The sequence below is a fragment of the Onychomys torridus genome, chromosome 8 (assembly GCF_903995425.1).
Source record: "Onychomys torridus chromosome 8, mOncTor1.1, whole genome shotgun sequence".
Taxonomy (NCBI): domain Eukaryota; kingdom Metazoa; phylum Chordata; class Mammalia; order Rodentia; family Cricetidae; genus Onychomys; species Onychomys torridus.
Window position 1 is genome coordinate 39,838,926 of NC_050450.1, and position 20,780 is coordinate 39,859,705.

Sequence of the window (20,780 nt, forward strand, 5' to 3'; positions counted from 1 at the left end):
TTTTTCCAATGTATGAGTTTCCTTATTCGCTTGATTCTGACGCTCCTTCCTCTTTCAGATCGGACTTCTGGTTTTTGTTGGAGCAGAGTGCTTCAAAGTGGAGTGACCAAAAGCTTTTCTCAGTATTTTCTTTCTTTTGGGCCAGTTTCCTAGGAGTTATTTATTTATTGGTTTTTTTTTAAAGGATTTTAAAAAAGTTTTATTTATTGATTATGTATACAACATATATGACTGCAGGCCGGAAGAGGGCACAAGATCTCATTACAGATGGTTGTGAGCCACCATGTGGTTGCTGGGAATTGAGCCCAGGACCTCTGGAAAGGCAGTCAGTGCTCTTAACCTCTGAGCCATCTCTCCAGCCCTTGGTTTTTTGAGACAGGGGTTCTCAGTGTAACAGCTCTGGCTATCTCCTGGAACTCACTTTGTAGGCCTGGTTGGCCTTAAACTCCCAGAGATCCACCTGCCTCTGCCTCCCAAGTGCTGGGATGAAAGCCACCACCACTGCCCAGCAAGATTATTTTTATTTATTTATTTTTATTAAAGAAGAATGAAAAAAAAAATGAAGCTAGAGAGATAGTTTAGTTGGTGAAGTGTTTGCCATGCAAGCTTGAGGACCTGAATTCAATCCCTGGCTCCCACCAAAAAAAACTACCTGCACTCCCAGCACTGGGGCGGCAGACAGGTAGGTCCTTGGGTCTTGATGGCCAGCAAGGATAGCTGAAATAATGAGACCCAGATTCAGTGAGAGACCCTGCCTCAAAAAAAGGTGGAGAGTGATTGAAGAATATCCTCAGTGTTAATCTCTGACCCCCATGTACACACACAAACAGGAAAACCCTCGATGTCCATTTTATTTTAGAAGGTTGTGCAAATTGAGGCTTATTTTGTCCCATATTTAGAAGTAAAGCCAAATAGCTCTGGTTAAAGTGTGTTCCTGCCTTAGGCTTTCCCCTTATTCTATAGGGTTTTTGTTGTTGTTGCAAAAATACTATTTATATCTGGGTCCCCACTCTTCCCACATAAGTATAGATTTATTTTTACACCATTTTCTATCGTTTTTCTTGTTATTGTATAATGTGTAATGTGATATATTAAAAAGGTGTGATTAAATACCCCCTTGTTAATAAAGAAGGAAAAAAAGCCCTGCAAGGTTTTTGAGAAAGTAAACTGGGAGTTACACATGCTGCACAGACTTACATTCAGGCAAAACATACATTTAAAAATAAAAATCTGGGCTGGAGAGATGGCTAGAGGTTAAGAGCACTGACTGCCCTTCCAGAGGTCCTGAGTTCAATTCCCAGCAACCACATGGTGGCTCACAACCATCTGTAATGAGATCTGGCACCCTCTTCTGTATACATAATAAATAAATAAATCTTTAAAAAAAAATAAAAATCTTAGCTGGGCGGTGGTGGTGCACGCCTTTAATCCCAGCACTAGGGAGGCAGAGCCAGGCAGATCTCGAGGTTTGAGCCCAGCCTGGGCTACAATGCGAGTTCCAGGAAAGGCACAAAGCTACATAGAGAAACCCTGTCTCGAAAAACCTAAATAAATAAATAAAATAAAAATCTTGTTAAAAATGAAAATGTGAGCTGGGTGGTGTACATCCTGGTACTCAGGAGACAGAGGCAGGTGGATCTCTGAGTTTGAGGCCAGCCTGGTCTACAGAGTAAATTCCACGACAGCCAGGAACTCAGAGAAAGCCTATCTCAAAAAAACAAAAACAAAAAAACAACAATAACAAATGTGAGGTCCCTTCTTCACACATTAAGGAATTCAAGGTGGTGATTGTAAACTAACACCACATCTGGAGTCCTGTGTGTTACACAGGTTGTGCACACCCATTTCCTTTACTCAGGGACTCCTGTGCCAGCTCACTTATCAAGCTCTCCAGGATTGCATCCCTCTCTTCCCTTTACTCTCCTTTTGAGTTCAGGCAGGACAGTCTTTCCTGGAACTCAACCCTTACTTCCTGTTACATCCAAGTCCAAATTCACTTGGGGATGCCCCTCCACACTACTTAGAAACATACCCCTCTGACCCAGCCTTCCCAGCCCTTGGGGAGCCTTACCTCCCACCTCATTGCTTAGAATAAACAAACTGTTCTTCCTGGGAGCCCCAGAGATCCTCACCTCTTAGAACGTGAGTCTCTTTTGTCTCAGGATTTATACTCTTGGACTGGGAATGTAGCACTTGGTAGAGTATTAACAGGAAACCTTGGGTTCGGTTCTCAGCACTGCTTAAACCAGATGTGATGGTGACATTTGCAACCAGCTCTGAGGAGGTGGAGCCATGAAAACAGGAGGATCAGAAGTTCAGGTCAGGGCTGGAGAGATGGCTCAGTGCTTAAAAGCATGTACTGCTCTTGCAGAGAACTCAAATTCAGCCCCTAGCACCCACACTAGACTACTCACAACCACTGATAACTGCAGCTCCAAGGGCTCTGATGCCTTCTGTCCTTCTCAAGCATCCGTACACATGTACACAGATGTGCATACACACAGACACATACATAAAAACATAGACAAAAATAAATATTTAAGAAAGCTATCCTTAGCTACATAGAGTTGAGGTTAGCCTAAGCTATAGGAGACTATGTCTCAAAAATAAGAAATATCTGTTAGACAGTGGTGGTACATGCCTTTAATCCCAGCACTCAGCAGAGGTGGTTGGATCCGTGAGTTTGAGGCCAGCCTGGTCTACAGAGTGAGTTCCAGGACAGCCAAGGTACACAGAGAAACCCTGTCTTGGAGGGTCCATTCTGGATTACCTTTTTTTCTGTTTACAAATATATATGTGTGTGTGTGTGTGTGTGTGTGTGTGTGTGTGTGTGTGTGTGTAGGTGCTTTCTCTGCATGTATGTCTGTTCATCGTGTGCATACGGTGCCTGTGGAGGCCAGAAGAGGGCATCAGGACTCTTGGGCCTGGAGTTACAAGTGGTTGTGATCCACCTTGTAGGAATGGGAATAGAATCCGGATCTTCCGAAGAGCAGCCAGGTCTCTTCTGCTGAACCATGTCTTCAGCCCTGCATCTTCTTCATCCCCCGCCTGGCCCTGCTATCTAAAACAGCATTCACTAGTGTGGACATGTCTTCATCCTCTCCAGAGGACAGTCTCCCGCATCTGTGAACTGCATTCGGCCCAAGGTCTGAACAGGAACTTAGTCCTAGAGCCTTGAACTTGGCACTGACTTGACCTAGAACCAGTGCCCCTGAATAGCTCACAGTTAAAAGATTTCCCAGGTCCTCACCTCAAAGCCATCTAGTTATTGGGGGAGTCTGGTCACCCTTGCTTCCATATTCTACCTCCCTCACTCCCACCCCATGGGGCTGGAGCCAGAGCAGTCTAAAGGGAAATGGAGGCCACCACCCCCCGCTTCGGCAATGCTCACAGCCCAATGCAGTCAGGCAAGCCAACAGTTAGAGCAGTGTAGAAACACCTGGGAGAGACAGGCATGGGTGTCTGTGGGGGAGGCTCTGCAAAGTTTTCTCTGAGAAGCAACATCCAAGTGCTGGCTACTTCTGTGTGGTACCTCAAACACAGGGCTCAACCAGGGGAGCCCTAGCTCCCTCCCCAGCCGAGCTCAGGGCCTGCTCAAGCCCCCTCTTTTTGTTTTTTTGTAGGCAGGGTTTCTCTGTGTAGCTTTGGAGCCTGTCCTGGATCTCACTTTGTAGACCAGGTTGGACTTGAACTCACAGAGATCCGCCTGGCTCTGCCTCCCGAGTGCTAGGATTAAAGATATGTGCCACCACTGGCCAGCGCTCCCTCTTCTTTCATCCCCCAAAAGTTCCAGAAAGCACCATATCCTCTCCCTGTAAACTCAGGTCTGGGCCAGGGCAGACCAGAGGGCTCTCCAGCGAACCAAGAGGTGCTGCCAGGATCACTGAAGTTGGAAGGTTCTAGAAGTCTGTTGGTTAAGTGACAAGCCAAGAGGAAGAAACACTGGGTGAACAGGAGAGATCCAAGGAACAGATCTGGAAATAGCGTGAGATGCTCACTACAATTTCACATAGAACTGGCTGGGCCAGGGGTCCTCCAGAGGCAACAGGGACGGACTTCTCCAGTAACTGTGACAAAGACTTCTATGACCAGCTGGCCCCAGAGCCACCCAGCCTGCTTGGGGACCAGGGAACTGGTTTGCCGAGCAAGGATGAGCTAATAAGAGATCTGGTTCTGGGCTGCCCTCCCCCTCTACATCTGGGCCTGGCCTTGGTTTCTGGCACCACTGCCAAGTTTTGGTACCGCCCACCCACCCCCGCTGGCTCTACTGGCCAGCCCAGGTCGTAATTGCTGGGTGGGGAAGTGCACCGTGGAGTGGGTACACCAAAAGGTGGGCACGTGGGCACCTGGCCTGACTGGCTCCTGGCCCTGCTGAGGAAGTAAGTCAGACTTCAGGCCAACACCTGACCTGTTAAGGGAAGAACTGTTAGGGGCCTGCTAGCCCAGAGACTTGCGTTTGCAGGGACCTAAGAAGTGGAAGTGGGTACCACGGTCCGTGGGGATTGGCTTGCCTAACCCACTTCTGCTTTCTGCTTTCCCTCGGGTGGGGACCACAGCTCAGGTGCGGGCCTGTGTGGGGTGTGTGTGTATTTGTGTGTGTGAGAGAGACAGACAGACAGACAGACAGACAGACAGAGAGAGCGCTACTCCCAGGGAACTATCTGGGATGCAGGATCTATCTAGTATGACAAGTGCAAAGAGCTGAACAGTTGGAAAGGAATGGAAGGGAGAGAATCAGGAAGTGCTCCTGGCTTCCACCCAGGAGCCGGCTTTTACGGCCAGGGCCCCAAACACACCCCCTTGGACACACCTACCACCCCCAAGCACATCTACACACCTGCCACTCACAGATCATAAACACAGCATCCCCGAAACAGACAACTCACACCCAATCCTCCACCCTAAAAAAGGTGGGGCTCATCATTCAGGTGTCACCGCCCAGAGCTGGTCATCTAAACCCTGGCACCTACTTGCTGGGTCTCAGAGGCTCACAGTCATGGCCTGAGAGCTAGAGTCCTGTGACAGGATTCTTGAATGGTGCCAAGGAAGGGATTGGAGGCAAAACCAACAACTGGGTGTGTTCAGTTGGGCAGGTGGATCTCTGTGAGTTCAAAGTCAGCCCGGTCTATATATTGAGTTCCAGGACAATCAGTGCTACATATTGAGATCCTGTCTCAAAAACCAAAACAACGTGGTCTGCAAAGCAAGTTCTAATATAGCCAGGACTGTTACACAGAGAGACCCTGTCTGGAAAATAAAAACAACAAAACAAAACAAAAACAAAACGGTTATGTTCTCCCCTGGAGCTGGGAAGCACTGAATTTGTCTTGTGTCTCTGAGACCACAAGGACCCAGCATAGCACTAGGCAGACAGTAAGACTGTAGTAGCTATTCCCGTGATGCATCTGTAACAAAGTGATGTCTCTCTAGAGAAGTGGTTCTCAACCTGAGTCAAGACCCATTGAGGGGGTGTCAACTACCTTTTCACAGGGTCACCTACGACCATTGGAAAACAGATATTTATGATTCATAACAGTAGCTATTAAGTAGCAGCAAAAATAATCTTATGGTTGGGGGTCACCACAGCATGAGGAGGACTGAAGAATTAGGAAAGTTGAGAACTGCTGCTCTAAAAGGAGCCCAAAGTGGAGATGCATACCTATCACCCCAGTGTTTGGGAGGCAGGGACAGGAGGATTTTGAGTTCAAGGCCAGCCTGGGTTACATTGGGAGACCCTGTCTAAAACAAGGCAAAAGAAAGCAGGCGGGCTAAGGTATAAGTAGCACAGGACTGTAATTCCAACACGTGGGCAGCAGAACCCCTCAAGCTTGGCCTGGTCTACATAGAGTTCCATGTTAGTTTGGTCTACATAGCAAAACCTTGATGCAAAAAAAAAAAAAAAAAAAAAAGGAAAAGAAAAGACAGGAGAGGAGGTAGGCAGAGGTATCAGCGGAAACAGTCACCGCTAACCTAAGGGGAGCAAAGCCCTCAGGATGCACGACACTAAGGTGGGAGTGGCTGAAGGGTTTCAGAGGACCCAGGACCAGCTTTAGCTGGAAGCAGAGGTTGAAAGGGTCAGTTTAGAGGCCAGGTACAGAATGAGGGGCTCCTTCCCCAGAGCTTTCTAGAATACAAATCAGATACCCCACAGGCCTCTACTGCCTATGGAAATGACCCACAGTTCCTGCACCTGCCTCTGGCCCCTGGCCATGGAGGGAGGGGCACACCGCAGATGGGGATGGCAGAGCCCACAGGAACTTCCATCATGTTACTGAGGGAACTGTCTTGAGCTGGCTTGAAACCCAGCAGCTGCCTAGGCACCCAGGGTCTAGACATCCCACCAGAAAAACACTTCATGTTCTGCAAATGCCTCAGCCGACCAGTCCTTTTGTTTGCCCGGTATTGTTTCTTCTCAAACATCAGACGGTGTTGAAGAAAGGAGTTGCAGCCCACACAGCAGCTAAGGACTGTGTGATATAGAAGCAAGGCATAGCACTCCTCCATTCTCCAACACACAAGATCTGAGACTGCACGGGGCACACACTCTCCCCACCACCATGACTTGGGAAAGAGGCACAATGTTCCAAGGCCTGGAACATCTGATCATCCATGATCCTCTGGACTCAGGCCAAGGACAACGTTATCAACTGGGCCTCCTTATATAGAAAATGTGCTTTTATTCTGGAGGAGGCCAGTCTTCCCACCCCTGGCTCCTTCCATGGAGGTAGACCTCATGCCAGGTCTCCAACTACCCGCCCTCGCTCCTGCCCTTCTGCATCCTGGAGCTGAGGCTTCGATGGCTTCAACCTATTTTACTGGGTCACACCCACTGAAGGGAGCAGGGCTGGGCCCTGCCTGGGTCTGTTTCTCTGCCAGCAAGACTTTGCCATAGCTTCTGGAGCAGGCACCTTATCCAGCCCCATTGCCTGCTGGAGCCCTCCTCTGGGTGGGCCTCCCATCTCTGAACTGGCCTCTACAGATTCTGCCTCAGACCAGTGCAAGGGAGGAGCCTGCCATCTCAAGGTATCTTCTGACAGCGTGCCTGCTGTCAGCACACTTGGCTAGCGGTCAGATTTTGGAGGACTCCAGTCGGGGACTCCAGGATGTGGGCGGCTCCCGCAGCACCCGCAGCTCCTGCTCGAGTGCCTGGTTCCGGCGGTACATGTCCATGTAGCCCCCTTGGATTTCTCGCTGATAGCGCAGCACCCTCTCCTTCTCCTCCTGCCAAGTCTGCCGCTCCTGCTCGAAGCGCAGCGCCTGCTCCTGGCCACGAAGCCGCTCTTGCAGCAGCTCGGCCCGCAGCTGCTCGGCCCCTTCTCGGGCTTCACCGCCTCCTGCCTCCCCCCGCAGTCCCCTGCTCTTGCAGTCGTCCGTCTCACAGCTGCCTGGAGCTTGCTCCCGGGGCGCCTGCTCTTGCAGGCTGCGCACTGTGTCCCGCAGCCGAGCCAGCTCAGCGTCCTGAGCCTGGGCTTGTGCCCTGCTGCCCCGAAGTTGCGTCTTCAGATTGAAGATCTCAGCCAGCTTCTGGGCCAGCTCCGCCTGGACTTCCCGAAGCTGCTGTTTCAACAGACTAATCTCCGCAGTCTTCTGGCACACCTGGGGGTAGGGACAAACCGTGAGCAAGAGCCAAGCACGGACCGATCCTGGGACCGGCCGGCTGCAGGGTAGGGGCGACACAGGCTATGGGGACCAGGACGGAAGCTGATGCCTACGATGATGGTGTCCTACCTCCCATCGGGCTTCCTCCTCGGCCCGGGCATTGGGGTCAGCCTCCACTTGGGGACCAGAGGTCCGAGGCTCCGGGGCCAGGCCCTGCTGAGCCCGCAGCTCCTTGCGCAGGCGCCGCTGCTCCTGTTGGGCCATGAACAGCTGCAGCTGGAGGTTACGCTCGCTGCGTTCAGCTTTCTGGGCCACCTCATGCAGCCGCTCCACATACAGGCGCTTCAGCTCGGACAACCACAGCCGCTGGCGCTCCTCTAGCACCTAAAGAGAGGAAGGGGAAGTGGTTGGCGGCGGGCGCGGCCGCGCTCAGGTTTCCATAGTTAGCCGGCCCCCTCACAACAATGCTCCTTTGTGCCCACAGCCTGCCACCACTAATGTCTCCTGCACCTAGGCCACAGGGACCAGTGTCCTGGCCACATGTGGCTTCCCACCCAGAGGCTCTCCACAGAGAGCGTTACTAACACACGGTCCTCACAGACACTGTCTCTCTCCTTCCTACACAATTCCCAGACAGAACCAAAGCGACAGGGCATCTCTGATATGTAGTTGAGGGATAGCTAAGGTTAGAATTCTCTTTCTTTTCAGGGCTCAGAATCGAACATAGGGCCTCACACATGCAAGGCAAGCAAGCACACTACCCCTGAGCTATAGTCCCGGCCTACAGGTAGGTGTCTTCTCTGTCTTCCTTTAAGACCAATGGGAGAAAGGACACCATCAGGGGCATAAACGCCCATCTCATTGCTCTGGTCCCACCCTCTGCTGCCTCTCATACAGCTGCCCCCCAATAGCATGCTGTGTTTAGGACATGTTCATGGTTTGTGTCCCCCCCCCCCCCCCCCCACCCCCACCCCCGCTGTGCCAGCCACCAGAAGTTCAACTGGCCTATATCTCAATGCCAAGGGACAAACCACTCCAGGGCAGGAACTCCCTCACCTGGGTAAAGGGGTTAGAGACATCCTGGTCACCAAGGTCCCTCTTGAGGTCCTCGCAGGTCTCAGGCAATATGGCTACCTCCTCACCAGCGGGGCAGGAGAACTCGTAGGGGGGAGGTGGCTCAGGTAGGCAGCTCAGCACAGCCAGAGGTCCAGACTCCTTGGGGCTCCTTGAAGCGCGGTCCAGTGAACCCCCAAGGTGATTAATGTGGCCCAAGGAGGAGCTGAAGGGGCTGGGGCCAGTGCCTGGACTCCGGCCAAAACTACCCCCGCTGGAAGAGTCCGAAAGGCTGGGCTCAGGGCCACCTTCATCGAGGCTGAGGGCGTGAAGCAACTGAGCACGGGCCTGACTGGCCCGAGGCCCAGGGCTCAGGGGTGGGTGGCAGGCCAGTGTGTGCAGACTGCCATTGCTTCGCCACAACTTCTGGCCCTTGTGGGCTGCCAGGCTCTGCATGGACAGGAAGCCTTTCCCGGTGCCCACAGGAGGCTTGAACACCGACGGACGAATTCGGCACTGCCAGGAAAAGAACGCAGGCATGAGTGGGGTTGGCCACTTTTTTCTGCCTACCTGAGGTTTCTGAAGGTTCCCCAGGACCCCCTCTGAGACTACAGGGTACATGTCACAGGGAGGCAGCGGTCAAACTTCAGGCTGGCCTGTATGGAGCAGACTTCTCACACCTCAGCCTGCCCTAGCCTATCATCAGGGCCTCCCAGCTGACCACCCAAGCGTTATGGTCTCCAAGTTGCCGCCAATCCCCCATAATAGACGTGCACCTTGTCAAAGCGACCCCGCTCAGGCAGGGAAGTCTTGCTGAAGTCACCAGCCCGAGGATGCTCTCGGTAGTAGAGGGTGGCATAGTCCGGCTCATTCCGAGGCGCTCGCTTATTGCTCTTGCCATCCTTCTTGGGGAGATGCAGGTAGCTGAAAAGCTCACGCTGGCCTAAGCCTTTCCGGAGGAGCCCATCGGCCTGCCGGGGGCCCCGGGACCCAGCCAGTGCAGCCCGAAGTTCTTCGGGGGAAAAGTCCTGCCGTTCCAACAGGCTGCCCACGCTGCCCATGGCAATGCCAGCAGGGCCGGAGGCTGTGGCCATGAAGGTTCAACAGGGCACAGGCAGCTGACTCTGGGAATCAGAAGGCACCATTAGTGGCAGATGGGCACTCAGTACCCAAGTCCCCAGATGCTCTAAAACCAGACACGTGCCATCTGTTCGTCCCCAATTTGCCCAGGCCCATAGAGGCAGATAGATATGCGTGAACAGGATAGGACTCACAGAATGGCAAGAGAAAGGGTACACTGAACACTGTGTCACACTAAGTCTAAAGAAAACAGGGCTTCCACTGGGACACCTAAAGGAACAGTTTCAGATCGGGGTCTGGTGTGCAGTGTAGAGGCAAGGCAGGAAAGGGAGACCCTCAAGCTGTACGACGGCCCTCCTCCTAGAACTGGGCCAGCAAAGGGCAGAGGGTGGACCCAGGCAGTCTGACACCGCTTACTTCTGACAGGTTCTCTACAAAGTCTATGGCACGCAGAGCAAGCACAGTGAACCGGACTAGAGGTCTGTTCCTCTGTCTTCTCGAGGTGGGAAACCCCTCTTCCCTCAAAGGGTCAGAGGTCTCCCCAAGGAAACATCTGGGGTGGGTGGGGCTGGGGGGGATGCAGTGGGAGGGATACTAACAGGAAAGGCCCAAGGGGAGGAAGGATGGTGATACACACAGGAAGGGCCTAAGGGGAGGAACAATGGCTCCTGTTTCCGGAACAGGTGTTCAGATCTAGGCAATGATGGGAGACAGAGCGCTTTGTAATGCCACTGAGTTAGCCATCACCAGCCATGTCCCCAGGACCTTAGCCAAACCTATCCTCTGTGAGCCTTGTCTTCCCCGGGAGCAGAGAAAGTCAGTGACAGACAGCGTTTATCACTTAGGGATGCTGAAAAGAAGGTGTGAGATAATGTGACCAGGCACCTAGTCCAGGCCTGGCCCGAAGCCAGGTCAACACTGAACACCCAAGGCTAAGTTAGTCACACACTCCAACTCCACACCAAGGGACTAGGCTTGTGGACTTTCTCATGTGTTCTGGGGCCCAACACTCTGGAGACTGGTGCCTGTGCCACACCCATTGCCTGGCATACGGTAAGTGCAAACAACTGGCAGTGAATGGCACCTTTTCTGCCTCCCACCCCCACACACAGCTGCTCCCTATGCCAAGCAGATGCCTGGCAGGCAGGCTGCAACTGGAAGTACCCACCACCACCCACCCAACATGCTTCCGGGACACCCACTCCCACCCCAAACAATGGTGGTTTAGGAGGCTCCATCCTCAACCATTTCCAGGCTTTGTGTTTGTGAAAGACAAAGTTCTCTCTGGTAGAGGGAGGGCAGGTCTGGTCCCTACCCCACTCTACAGCCCTCAATTGCACCCTCAGTAGAAAAGAAAAAAAAAGTTGTGGCCCTCTCCTGAATAACTGTCTTATACCACTCAAAGTGGGGTGCAAGTCTGAGCTTGGACACTCTGCCCAGTCCCGTGTGAACAGTCATACCCTTCTAGGGATGTCACAAGCCACGTAAATTCAAGAGATTCAACCAGGTTAAATAACTATCGGAGCTGGGACAACATGGCACTTGGCAGGAGTCTCAAGGAGCCTATAGCTCCAGCACCCCTCTTTTTAAAGGCAAGCTCTTGGAGACTCACACAGCTGGTCAGTATAAGAACGCATGGGATCCCAACGCCAGGGCTGCCAAGTGTCTAGCAGGACTCAGGGTGGCACCCACAACCAAAAGAACTAGAAGGGGGTCACCTTGCCTCCACATTCCACATTGCCTCGCCCTGACAAGCCCACCCTGTGGGACATCGCTGCATTCGAAATGTTCTGCTACTAGTCTCCATCCCTCTCCCTCCCCCTGGGGGGGGGGGATGACACCCTAGATGCCTGCCCCTGCTTCGTGCCTTGCCTCTCTTCACCTCCGTCAGGATAACTGACAGAGAGGTAATAGGGATGAAAGGGCTTTGTGAACTGTTAAGTCCTGTGTGCCCAGGGCTTGGGGGCACTGCCAAACATGCCCACTTCACCCCAAACACATACACCCTCATCTTCCTCTGCAGATACTCACTTCCAGTCTCAAGAGAAAAAAACTGACACTCTATGTTGCCCACTATGTAAATAGCTTTATACAGAACACAGTGTCAGAGTATGGGTCCACAGAGAAACGTGTGATCGAGAACAGCGGACAACACAGTTTGTGCAAGGTCACCCACCAGCCACCCATCTCACATTGCACGGCCTGCTCCATCTGCGGGGCTGAGGCCCCAGGCCACCCAGGTCTTAGTCTGGAGACAAATCCTCCTCCTGAAAAAATCCACCCTACCTCTGCCCCTCCCCCAACACGTACATTCCTTCTTGCCCGTTGCTTAGAAGCCTTGGGATTGTCTGCTCAGACCAGGGCAGCTGTGCAGGCTCTAGGGCCTGTGATTTGGTGGGGGTGGAGGAGAGAGAGCAGGCAAGTGCCTCAGAACCTTTGGGGACCGGAGCAGAAAGCGGGGGTTTCCACCAAGAGCCTGGGCTGTGCTGCCACAGTGGGGCACCTATCTTAATGCCCAGGAATCTGTGAGGGGCTGAACACACACCATTACCCAGCTGGCCACAGCAGAACCCCTTCATTCCTGTCTGCCTCTGCCCCCCACGATTAACCAGAAGAGCAGAAATCCCTTAATAGAGGTACACAGTGATATATAGTGGGGCACTCCAGCACCAGACCCTGGGTATCTCTTCGAAACACACCTGTGAATACGCTTACTTTTTGCTTCACTAGCGGAAACAAGGAGACCAAGAGGTAAAGTGACGTGACCAAGGTCACGTTCAGCATGGGAGGAAGTGTCCTGGCTTCAAAGACGCAGCTCTCCTTGCATTTCCTAAGTTGGGGCATCTCAGCCTCCGTGTGGTAGGAGTACTGTCAGGCTGAAATGCCATTAGTCCCATCAGTGTGCCCCAGGGGAGGGTCACACCACCTGCTGGGGGGGGGGATTAGCCCTTCTGAGGGGTGTGTCTGCAGCTGCCCCAGAGGAATGAGACTGGAATGTCCCAACTCCAAAAATGGGGACAGCCTGAGAGGTGATGGGGGTGGCTGGCATACCCTGCCCCCTTGGCAGAATTATTCCAATTCGCTCAATGCACAGGGCTTTTTCAGTTTCTCAGCTCTTCTATTTCATAATGTCCTATCGCCGGTAGAGACGGACAGGGCAGTAAGGATTCTATCTACAGATAGGAAACTAAGGCTTAAAAGGAAGAACGACTCTTCTAAGATCCCACTCTGAGAGCCAATCTGGGTTCCCCCAGTAAAGCCCTCTATCCTGCACCCAGCTGTCCCAGCTAGGGGTCACCTTCCACCCGCACGTACTGCTGTCTATGTAGCCTGCCCAGCCCCCATGCTGGTTTCTCTCAAGGGCATCTACTGATAGGCTGGGTGGGATGGAACTTAACCCCCTCCCAGCATCTCTCCTAGCACGCCCTGGGGGAAGAGGGTAGGAAGAGCTAGTGGAAGTGGCGCTGGCTTAGAGACTCTAAGCTCTGGAAACTGCTAGAGGCGGTGTTGGGAGCTGGCTGGTCGCTTTCATTCAGTCTCGCACATACACACCCACACGCAGCCAGTCGGCAGAGGAGCCCTGCTTGGGAGAGCCTGGGAGGAGGCTGATCACCAGGTCCAGGAGGGCCTCCCGCCTCGGCTCCCTCCCAAGGACAGTCATGACCAATCTGCACCTCTGGGGTGGGGATGTCCCAGGCCCCCATCTGAATAGAGACAGGGTCCCGGTGCTCACTTTTGTCCAAGGCTGAGGTCAGGACCGGAACAGAGTCCCGGTCCTCGGGACATTCCCTATCCGCAGGTCCCTGGCTGAGGACCAGACAGGGTAGGGGGCTGGGACAGGAAGAGGATACCTTGAGGGCGAGGGCAGATGAGCGGTGTCCCCGGGAAGGCGGCAGAGAAGACAGGTTGGCCATCCCGGTGGAACTACGCCCGGGAAGGCAGTGGAGGAAGCGAGAGATCCCAGAACTGCTGGAAGCTCCAGAGCTACCCAGGGGGGCGGGGTGGGGTGCACATATCCCGCCCGCCGTCTGCCGGGCCTGCCTGGAGCTGCTGCAGGGGGCGGAGGCCGAGGTCAGACTCCTGCGCCAAGGGCGCCAGCCCCTCCTAGCTGCGGCGCAGGGGTCTCGGGCGATGCTCCACGGAACGCTCATTTACAGGTCACCCTCGTGCGCGGGAGCGGAGGGCACCGGGGCTCGCACCGCATCCTGCCATCCCCGGCCGGGGTCCGACAACGACCTCGGCGACCCGCCCTGCCCACTTACCATGCTGGCGCCGAGGATCTCAGGGCGCGCTGCAGTCCCCAGCTCGGTCTCGAACCTTTCCCCTCGCAGGCTCTTCGGGCAGGCGCGGGAGCCGGATCGGCGGGCAGAGGACGCGCTGGGCGACACTCTTCTCCTGGCCCCAGAGGCGGAGGGAAAACCCGGCCTGACTCACCCGCGCGGCGCGAGCCCCAGAGCCCGGCCCGGCCCCCGGATGTGGGGGGCGGACACCGACGCCGCCCCCGAGCGACCTGAGCCCCGCCCCGGCTCGGGGGTGCAGCGGGGCGATCCCCCGGGTGCCGCGCTCGCTCGCGTGCAGCAGCTCCGCAGACCCGGACCCGGCCCTGGCCGAGGCTCCGGAGCGCGCGCCTCCCCGCTGCTCCTCCTCCTCCTCCTCCAGCTCCGGGCCTCGCCCGCCTCTCCCGGTTTCCTTCCAGAACCAGCTTCCAAACTGGCGCGCTGGGGTGGGGCGGTCAAGTCTCTGCGCCTCACCGCCTCTTTTCCAGGTGAGCAGCACCACTTTCCTCCTTTGAGGCTGTCCCAAGCAGCGCTCTGAGAGCCCAAGAGGTGTAGCCGGCGTCTCCAGTCGTTGGCAGCTGGATCGGGAGCAGGGCTTTTATTTTGGAGGGAGGGTTAGTTTGCCTCCGATGCCTTCTGGGGGCGGCAGGTTCAGATGCCTTCAGGGGCCAGACCGATAATGTAAATGAGTCACATGGGCTGGGTAAGGCTGTAGCGGGACGGAAACAGAAGGCTGGACACCCAAACACGTTCAAGTTCAGGAAGTTAGAACGCCCTTTCTCCCTTAAAAAAGTTAATTACAGATGGGTGAGGATGTGTGTGTGGAGACATGACACTGGTTAAGAGCAACAGAGGATCTGGGTTTGGTTCCCAGCACCCACGAGGCGGCACACAACCCTCTGCAACTCCTTTTCCCTGGGATCCAATGCCCCCGCCCTGGCCTCTGGGGCATTGCACTCTTGTGGTGCACATTTACTCACGCAGGCACACACATACACTTGTGTGTGCACTTCCACTTCGAGACAGGGTTTCTCTGTGTAGCCCTGGCTGTCCAGAAACTCACTCTGTAGACCAGGCTGGCCTCGAACTCAGAGATCCGCTTGCCTCTGCCACCCGAGTGCTGGGATTAAAGGCACACGCCATTGCCTGGCCTCCTTTCATTTTTAAGATTTAGAAAAAAAAAGTAAGTTAAACACGGATTTTGGGATATTACCTAGCACTTCCATTCCTGGGTGTATGGCCAAAGAAACTGAAATCAGGTATGTCAACAGGTACTTGTACTCAGAGATTCATAACAATACTGTGCACAGTAGTTAAAAGGAGGAAACAGATCAAACTCTCTATTGATAAGGGATAATGTGGTCCACCCATACAGCGGAATATTATTTACCACAGAAAAGGGATAAGTGCCATCCTGTGCTACAACTCAAACCTCTAAAAAACATGCTAAATCAAAGAACTCACCCACAAAAGGCCACGTGTGGAGTGATTCCACACACGAGAATTAGGTAAACCCTTGTGCACAGACTGCAGATTTGTGCTTCGAGGAAGAAGTGAGAGTTTCATCTTGGTGTCAGGCAGGGGTTGCAGCACTTTCTTCCATTCTTTTTAAGATGTCTCAGAGGGCTGGGTGTGGCTCAATGGTAGAGCAAGCACTCAGCATGCACATGAGGCCCTGGGTTCAATTCCCAGTACCCCAAATTCAAATGGTAATGTATCATGCAAAAATTACTTCATTTAAACTAAACAAGCCAGGCGGTGGTGGCACACACCTTTAATCCCAGCACTGGGGAGGCAGAGGCAGGCAGATGTCTATGAGTTCGAGGCCAGCCTGGTCTACAGAGCCAGTTCCAGAACAGGCTCCAAAGCTACACTGAGAAACTGTCTCGAGGAAAAAAATGTTCTTGATAAAACAAACTAATTCTTGATAAGACAAACTAATTCTTTATAACGATTTCATGAACATTCCCAATCTCCCCAGATGACAGATTTCTTTTGCCTGGGTGCCTATAACCTAGCTTCCCTGCTTCAACCAGCAAGCAGGCTTGTGTGTACAGTGCACACCGGCCTGGTGCACAAGCTCGCCCTTAGCCATACTGCACAGGCTCTGCTGCCTGTTCCATGAGGCACTTCCGGACCAACACCTGTGTGCCACTTTCGAGGATCTTTCAGGGCTCTGGCCTCCCTAGAGAGCTCATCTGCATCTGAACATATCTATATTTCTCCATCTCTGGGCCTCAACACCATGAGTACACTTTCCTCAGAAAACATTAGGGTTCTGTCCTCTTGCTAGGCTACTTACCCAGAGAGGCCTTTCCTCAGGTCCCCAAAATGGTAAGTGTGTCCTTGCCATGAGCGTCCATCTGTCTCAGGCAATGCTCACCCCCGACCCCAATACCCAGGCAGCACCTCCATTACCCAGATACTGAGCAGCTGTGAATGAGTTTTCTTAGAGAAACCCCAGAGCCCCAGCATTCCCTGCGTTAGGAGATTGCAGCAGGAGAGTAGAAAGAGGCTGCAAGCTGGTACCTGTTGAACCAGTGACATTGTTTTTGTTGTTTTATTTTTCGAGACAGGGTTTCTCTGTGTAGCTTTGGAGCCTGTCCTGGAACTCACTCTGTAGACCAGGCTGGCCTCGAACTCACAGAGATCCGCCTATCTGTGCTTCCCTAGTGCTGAGTTTAAAGACGTGCGCCACCGCTGCCCGACTCAAGAGCATTCTTGACTCAAGAGAAGATGTCAAAGCTTAACTCTAAATTCTTTTTTGTTTGAGAAAGACTCTCCTGTAGGGCAGGCTGCTCTTGAACTTATTTTGTAGCAGAAGATGGATTTGAACTCATGATCCTCAGTTTTCCACATAAAATATGCCCTAGCTCTGTAAATACTTACTAATTGTTATTGTTGTTGTGTGATGTGTATGCATTTGCATGTAGGGGGAGGTCAGAGGACAACCTTGTGAAGTCAGTTTCTCTCTCTCTCCCTTTACATTGGTTCTGGGGATCGAACCCAGGTCCTCTTCTTGTACAGCAAGGACTTTGCCCCTTGAGCCCCTCTCTTGCCCTGTCTGTAAGTGTTGAGAGTGACTCGGGTTCAATGGGACCCAAGCCCGCCTCTCCCCTTCCTGGATCCCTTTCTTCTTTACAAATGCAGTAACTTATCCACGTTCCTCTGGTTTGTTCTTCCCCTATACAGGGCTGGCAGTGGAGAGGGATGGTGGTTGTGTCTCAGGCATCATAGGCACCTCCCCTCTGGAGCCCAGAGGTGTCAAGAATGAACACGGAGAGAGGGTGGAGGCTCCTGGTTGAACAGAACACTCCGAGCTGGCCTCAGGTGAGGATCGTGGCTGGGCTGTGGACCTGAGGGGCGAGAGCAGAGGCGAGAGGACAGCCTGAAGAGAGTTGTCCTTTGGGGAAGCAAGGGAAGGTCAGGGGCAGGCTGCTTGTCTCCCACTTCTACTTCTGCTCCGGCTAGAGACTTCAAACTGCTGAGAGCATGCTCCCGCCCCTACAGTGCTGGCCTGACAGATACTGCCTAGCTATGAGCCCTTGCATGTTGTTACCCTAGTAACCTTGATGGAGAATGGCAAGGCAGACAGGACCAGCTGACCCTGGAGGGAAGTAGGCTCAGTCATAAGCCAGTAGCTCCTCTTCCCCTAGGACCCTGAAGCCTTCCTCTGTGTGTTTGCAAGGCTAAAACCTAGGACATGTCATTGAACTCTTGGATGTCCTCAGTTCAGCTCTCTCTAATGGAAAACTTGGGGTACAGAGTGGGGGACATGATCTTCTTCCCCCAAAGTACACCTCAGTGCTGGAGGGCCCCAAAGGGTCTGCCTTTCTGAGGTCTTGGAGAGAAGGTGGGCTGGACAGAGGTGGGGGAGGTCAGAGGCCATCAGTAGACCAGGCCTTTTTCCTCTTGCCCCAATTTTGCCTCGCGTCGAAAGAGACTAGACTTACGTAAGGAGTTGGCCCCGGGGAGGGGGTGTACCCACTGAACTCTGTCCGCCTCTTGGGTTCATCATGTAGACACATATACATGAGTCTCTTGTCCTCACATTTGACAGACCTATGGATTTGGCATGCAAGCCACGCTGTTCAAATGCCAAGGAGTGAGCACTCGGGGCACCAGGCCAGGGCTGAAGAGAAACCAGATTCCTTGGGTGTACCTATTTCCTGGATTCGCTGGCCTTGGACAGTTTAACTTCCTTCAGTTATCTGCTGCCTGTCAGTGCCCAAGACGGTTGGGTCCTAGGGCTCCCCATGGGGAGTAGGCGTTTATCCCATCTCCAGCTGCCACCTCGGCCCTGTCACCTCTCTTCTTGACAGTTGCAACAGCCCTCTGAGGCTCCTCTTCACTGCCCCAGAGGAACTGTCTAGCCCACACATTTGTTTCCTCCGCAGCCCGAGAGGTAGACTCTCAGCCTCAAGATTGGTCTTGCCACTCCTTCAGGCGGAGATGGGTGATGGCTGCCATCACCCATGTCCCCGGACCCGCCTCAGTCTCCTCCGCTGTAATTGGCTGGTTTGGGGGTCCCCCCACTATCTTCAAGGTCTCTCTGCCCACCCTCAACAAGTAATTGATCATACCGCCTCCGCTCTCAGCCTGTTCCTTTTCCCAGCTGCCCTTTTGCCGAGTGCCAGCCCTGAGCACATGGGGACTGGTGCCCAGTCCAGAGTCCTCCAAGGTCTTGAAGGGGCTTGGGAAATGCCACCCCAACATATTACAGTGACTGTGCCGGCGTCTTTGAACTGAGGCCTGGGGAGCAGCAAGAGGGGAGCCTCCTGACCCAGTGAACAAGCTGGATAGCCCTGTTTTTAGTTTCTGACACGGGGTCTGTTATCTAGCCCAAGTTGACCTGGAACTCACAACCCTGCCTCTATAGTGCTGCAAGTACAGGTGTGAGCCACCATGTCCGGCTTCTGTATCTAACAAGACAACCTTTATTCACCACGAAGCTCCTCCATTCACCTTCCTAAATTTGCCCATACCCATCCTTCCATCCCAGGAGCCGAGAGCCCGTATTCTTTTCTGTAGCACCAACTGTAAGGATATACAGTTTTTCTCCGTTTGTTTGTTTGTTTGTTTGAGGCAGGGTCTCTCTGCATAGCCTTGGCTGTCCTAGAACTCACAGAGATCCATCCGCCTCTGTCTCCCAAGTGCTGGGATTACATACAAGCACCACCACACCTGGCAGCTCTTCTTTTCTTTTTTCTTTTTTTTCAAGTGGAGGTCTCATGCACCCCAGGCTGGACTTAAACATACTAAGTTGCCAGAAGACCTCAAACTCAAGAGATCCACCCACCTCTGCCTCTCAAGTGCTGGGGATTAAACCCAGGGCCTTGTATATGCCAGGCAAGCACTCTACTAACTGAGCTACACCTCTAGTTTCTCCTTGAAAAAAATTTTTATTGCCGGGTGGTGGTGGCGCACGCCTGTAATCCCAGCACTCAGGAGGCAGAGGCAGGTGGATCTCTGTGAGTTCGAGGCCAGCCGGGTCTACAGAGCTAGTCCAGGACAGACTCCAAAGCTACAGAGAAACCCTGTCTCGAAAAAAACAAAACAAAACAAAAAATTTATTTATGTGTGTGAATGTGCGCCTGATTGTATGTGCCTTATGGACCCAAGTAGGCCAGAAGAGGACGGTGGATTCCCCAGGAGCTAGAATTAGAGGCAGTTTTACACTGCCTGGTGTGGGTGCTAGGAGCCGAGTTCGGCTCCTCTATAACTCAGGAGGTGCTTGATCGCTCCAGCCCCGGTTTTCCTCCTCTTGATCTGTCTAATGACAATTTAATGAGTGGACCAACCAAGAACTTAGGAGGGCAGAGAGAAGCCGTTCGCTCTCGCTGCAGTCTCCTCCGGGGCCTGACGGTTGGCTGTGCTCCTCTCCAGCACACCATCTGCCCCCAAAGGAACTTCATGGCTCTTGTAACTAGGAAGAGAATGAAGAAAGGTGGTTCTTGCCCTGGACCCTGGTTTTGGTACTGCCTGGTGATCTTTCCGAGTCCTGGATTCTTGCCTTTGTGAAACAGGACAAATCACTACATTAAGTTCACTCAGGTGCACAAACTGGCGCCATATACAGACACTTGACAGCCCTGCAGCCCCCACCCTACACCCCTCACCCACCCTACACCCCTCACCCACCCTACACCCCTCACCCACCCTCCTCTTCTCCCCTGCCCCATGGAGCTGAGCCAGCTGCAGTCAGACAGAGAAGCTTTGGGCTGTGTTGGTGGCCACCGAGGACCTCACCCCTTGTAAAGGGCAGGCCAACGGATACCAACTAGACTTGGAGGACTCTGCCCTCCCTAAGCGCCAGAGCTGGAAGGAGCCTTTGCTTGGCTCTTGTGCAGTCCATCCTCCCTCGGTGACCCGGTGACCTGGGCATCCCCCAGCAGGTTGTGGGTGGAAGCTGAGACCTGCCAGGACTTGCTCAGGTGCCTGCCCTAGGGCAGGCAGCTCAGACCTACAGGAGCCAGCCAGGATGAGCCCTGCCCCCGGAAGTCCGGGCCGCCCAGCTGGCCCACTCCTGGGCCACAGGGAGACCTGGACCAGCCAGTCCAGGAGGAGCTGCCAAGCTAAGTGGTCATAGCATTCGTTCCAGTGCTGTGGAGACTCCAGGCTCTCCAGGGTTTGGGACCTGGACTGGGGGTCTGGCCTATAAGGCAGTGTTAGCTGAGGTATATGAGGTTCATTTTCCCACGATGTTTTAAAAGGAAAGGAAAAAATCAGCTCAATAAAGAGAGCTTGGATGCTTAGGTATTGTTCCTGACT

At 53.5% G+C, this 20,780-nt stretch overlaps 2 protein-coding genes across 3 annotated transcripts; one reads left to right on the forward strand and one right to left on the reverse strand.

The window, feature by feature from the left end:
* Positions 1-6,653: 6,653 nt before the first annotated feature.
* On the reverse strand, positions 6,654-14,373 carry N4bp3 (NEDD4 binding protein 3). Of its 2 annotated transcripts, none has more exons than XM_036198359.1 (5): positions 13,995-14,373; positions 9,429-9,776; positions 8,656-9,168; positions 7,729-7,983; positions 6,654-7,596 (listed from the first exon to the last, which is right to left on the reverse strand). In XM_036198359.1, the coding sequence occupies exons 2-5, from the start codon at positions 9,744-9,746 to the stop codon at positions 7,069-7,071; spliced, it is 1,614 nt and encodes a 537-aa protein (XP_036054252.1). In that variant the 5' UTR covers positions 9,747-9,776; positions 13,995-14,373; the 3' UTR covers positions 6,654-7,068. The 2 variants fall into 2 exon arrangements, with proteins under 2 accessions (XP_036054252.1, XP_036054253.1); XM_036198360.1 differs by lacking the exon at positions 13,995-14,373 and adding an exon at positions 13,584-13,788.
* LOC118588654 lies at positions 13,392-19,093 on the forward strand. The gene is made up of 4 exons (XM_036195220.1): positions 13,392-13,413; positions 13,532-14,497; positions 17,202-17,339; positions 18,070-19,093. Exons 1-3 carry the CDS (start codon positions 13,392-13,394, stop codon positions 17,312-17,314), a joined length of 1,101 nt encoding a protein of 366 aa, XP_036051113.1. The 3' UTR covers positions 17,315-17,339; positions 18,070-19,093.
* Positions 19,094-20,780: the final 1,687 nt, after the last annotated feature.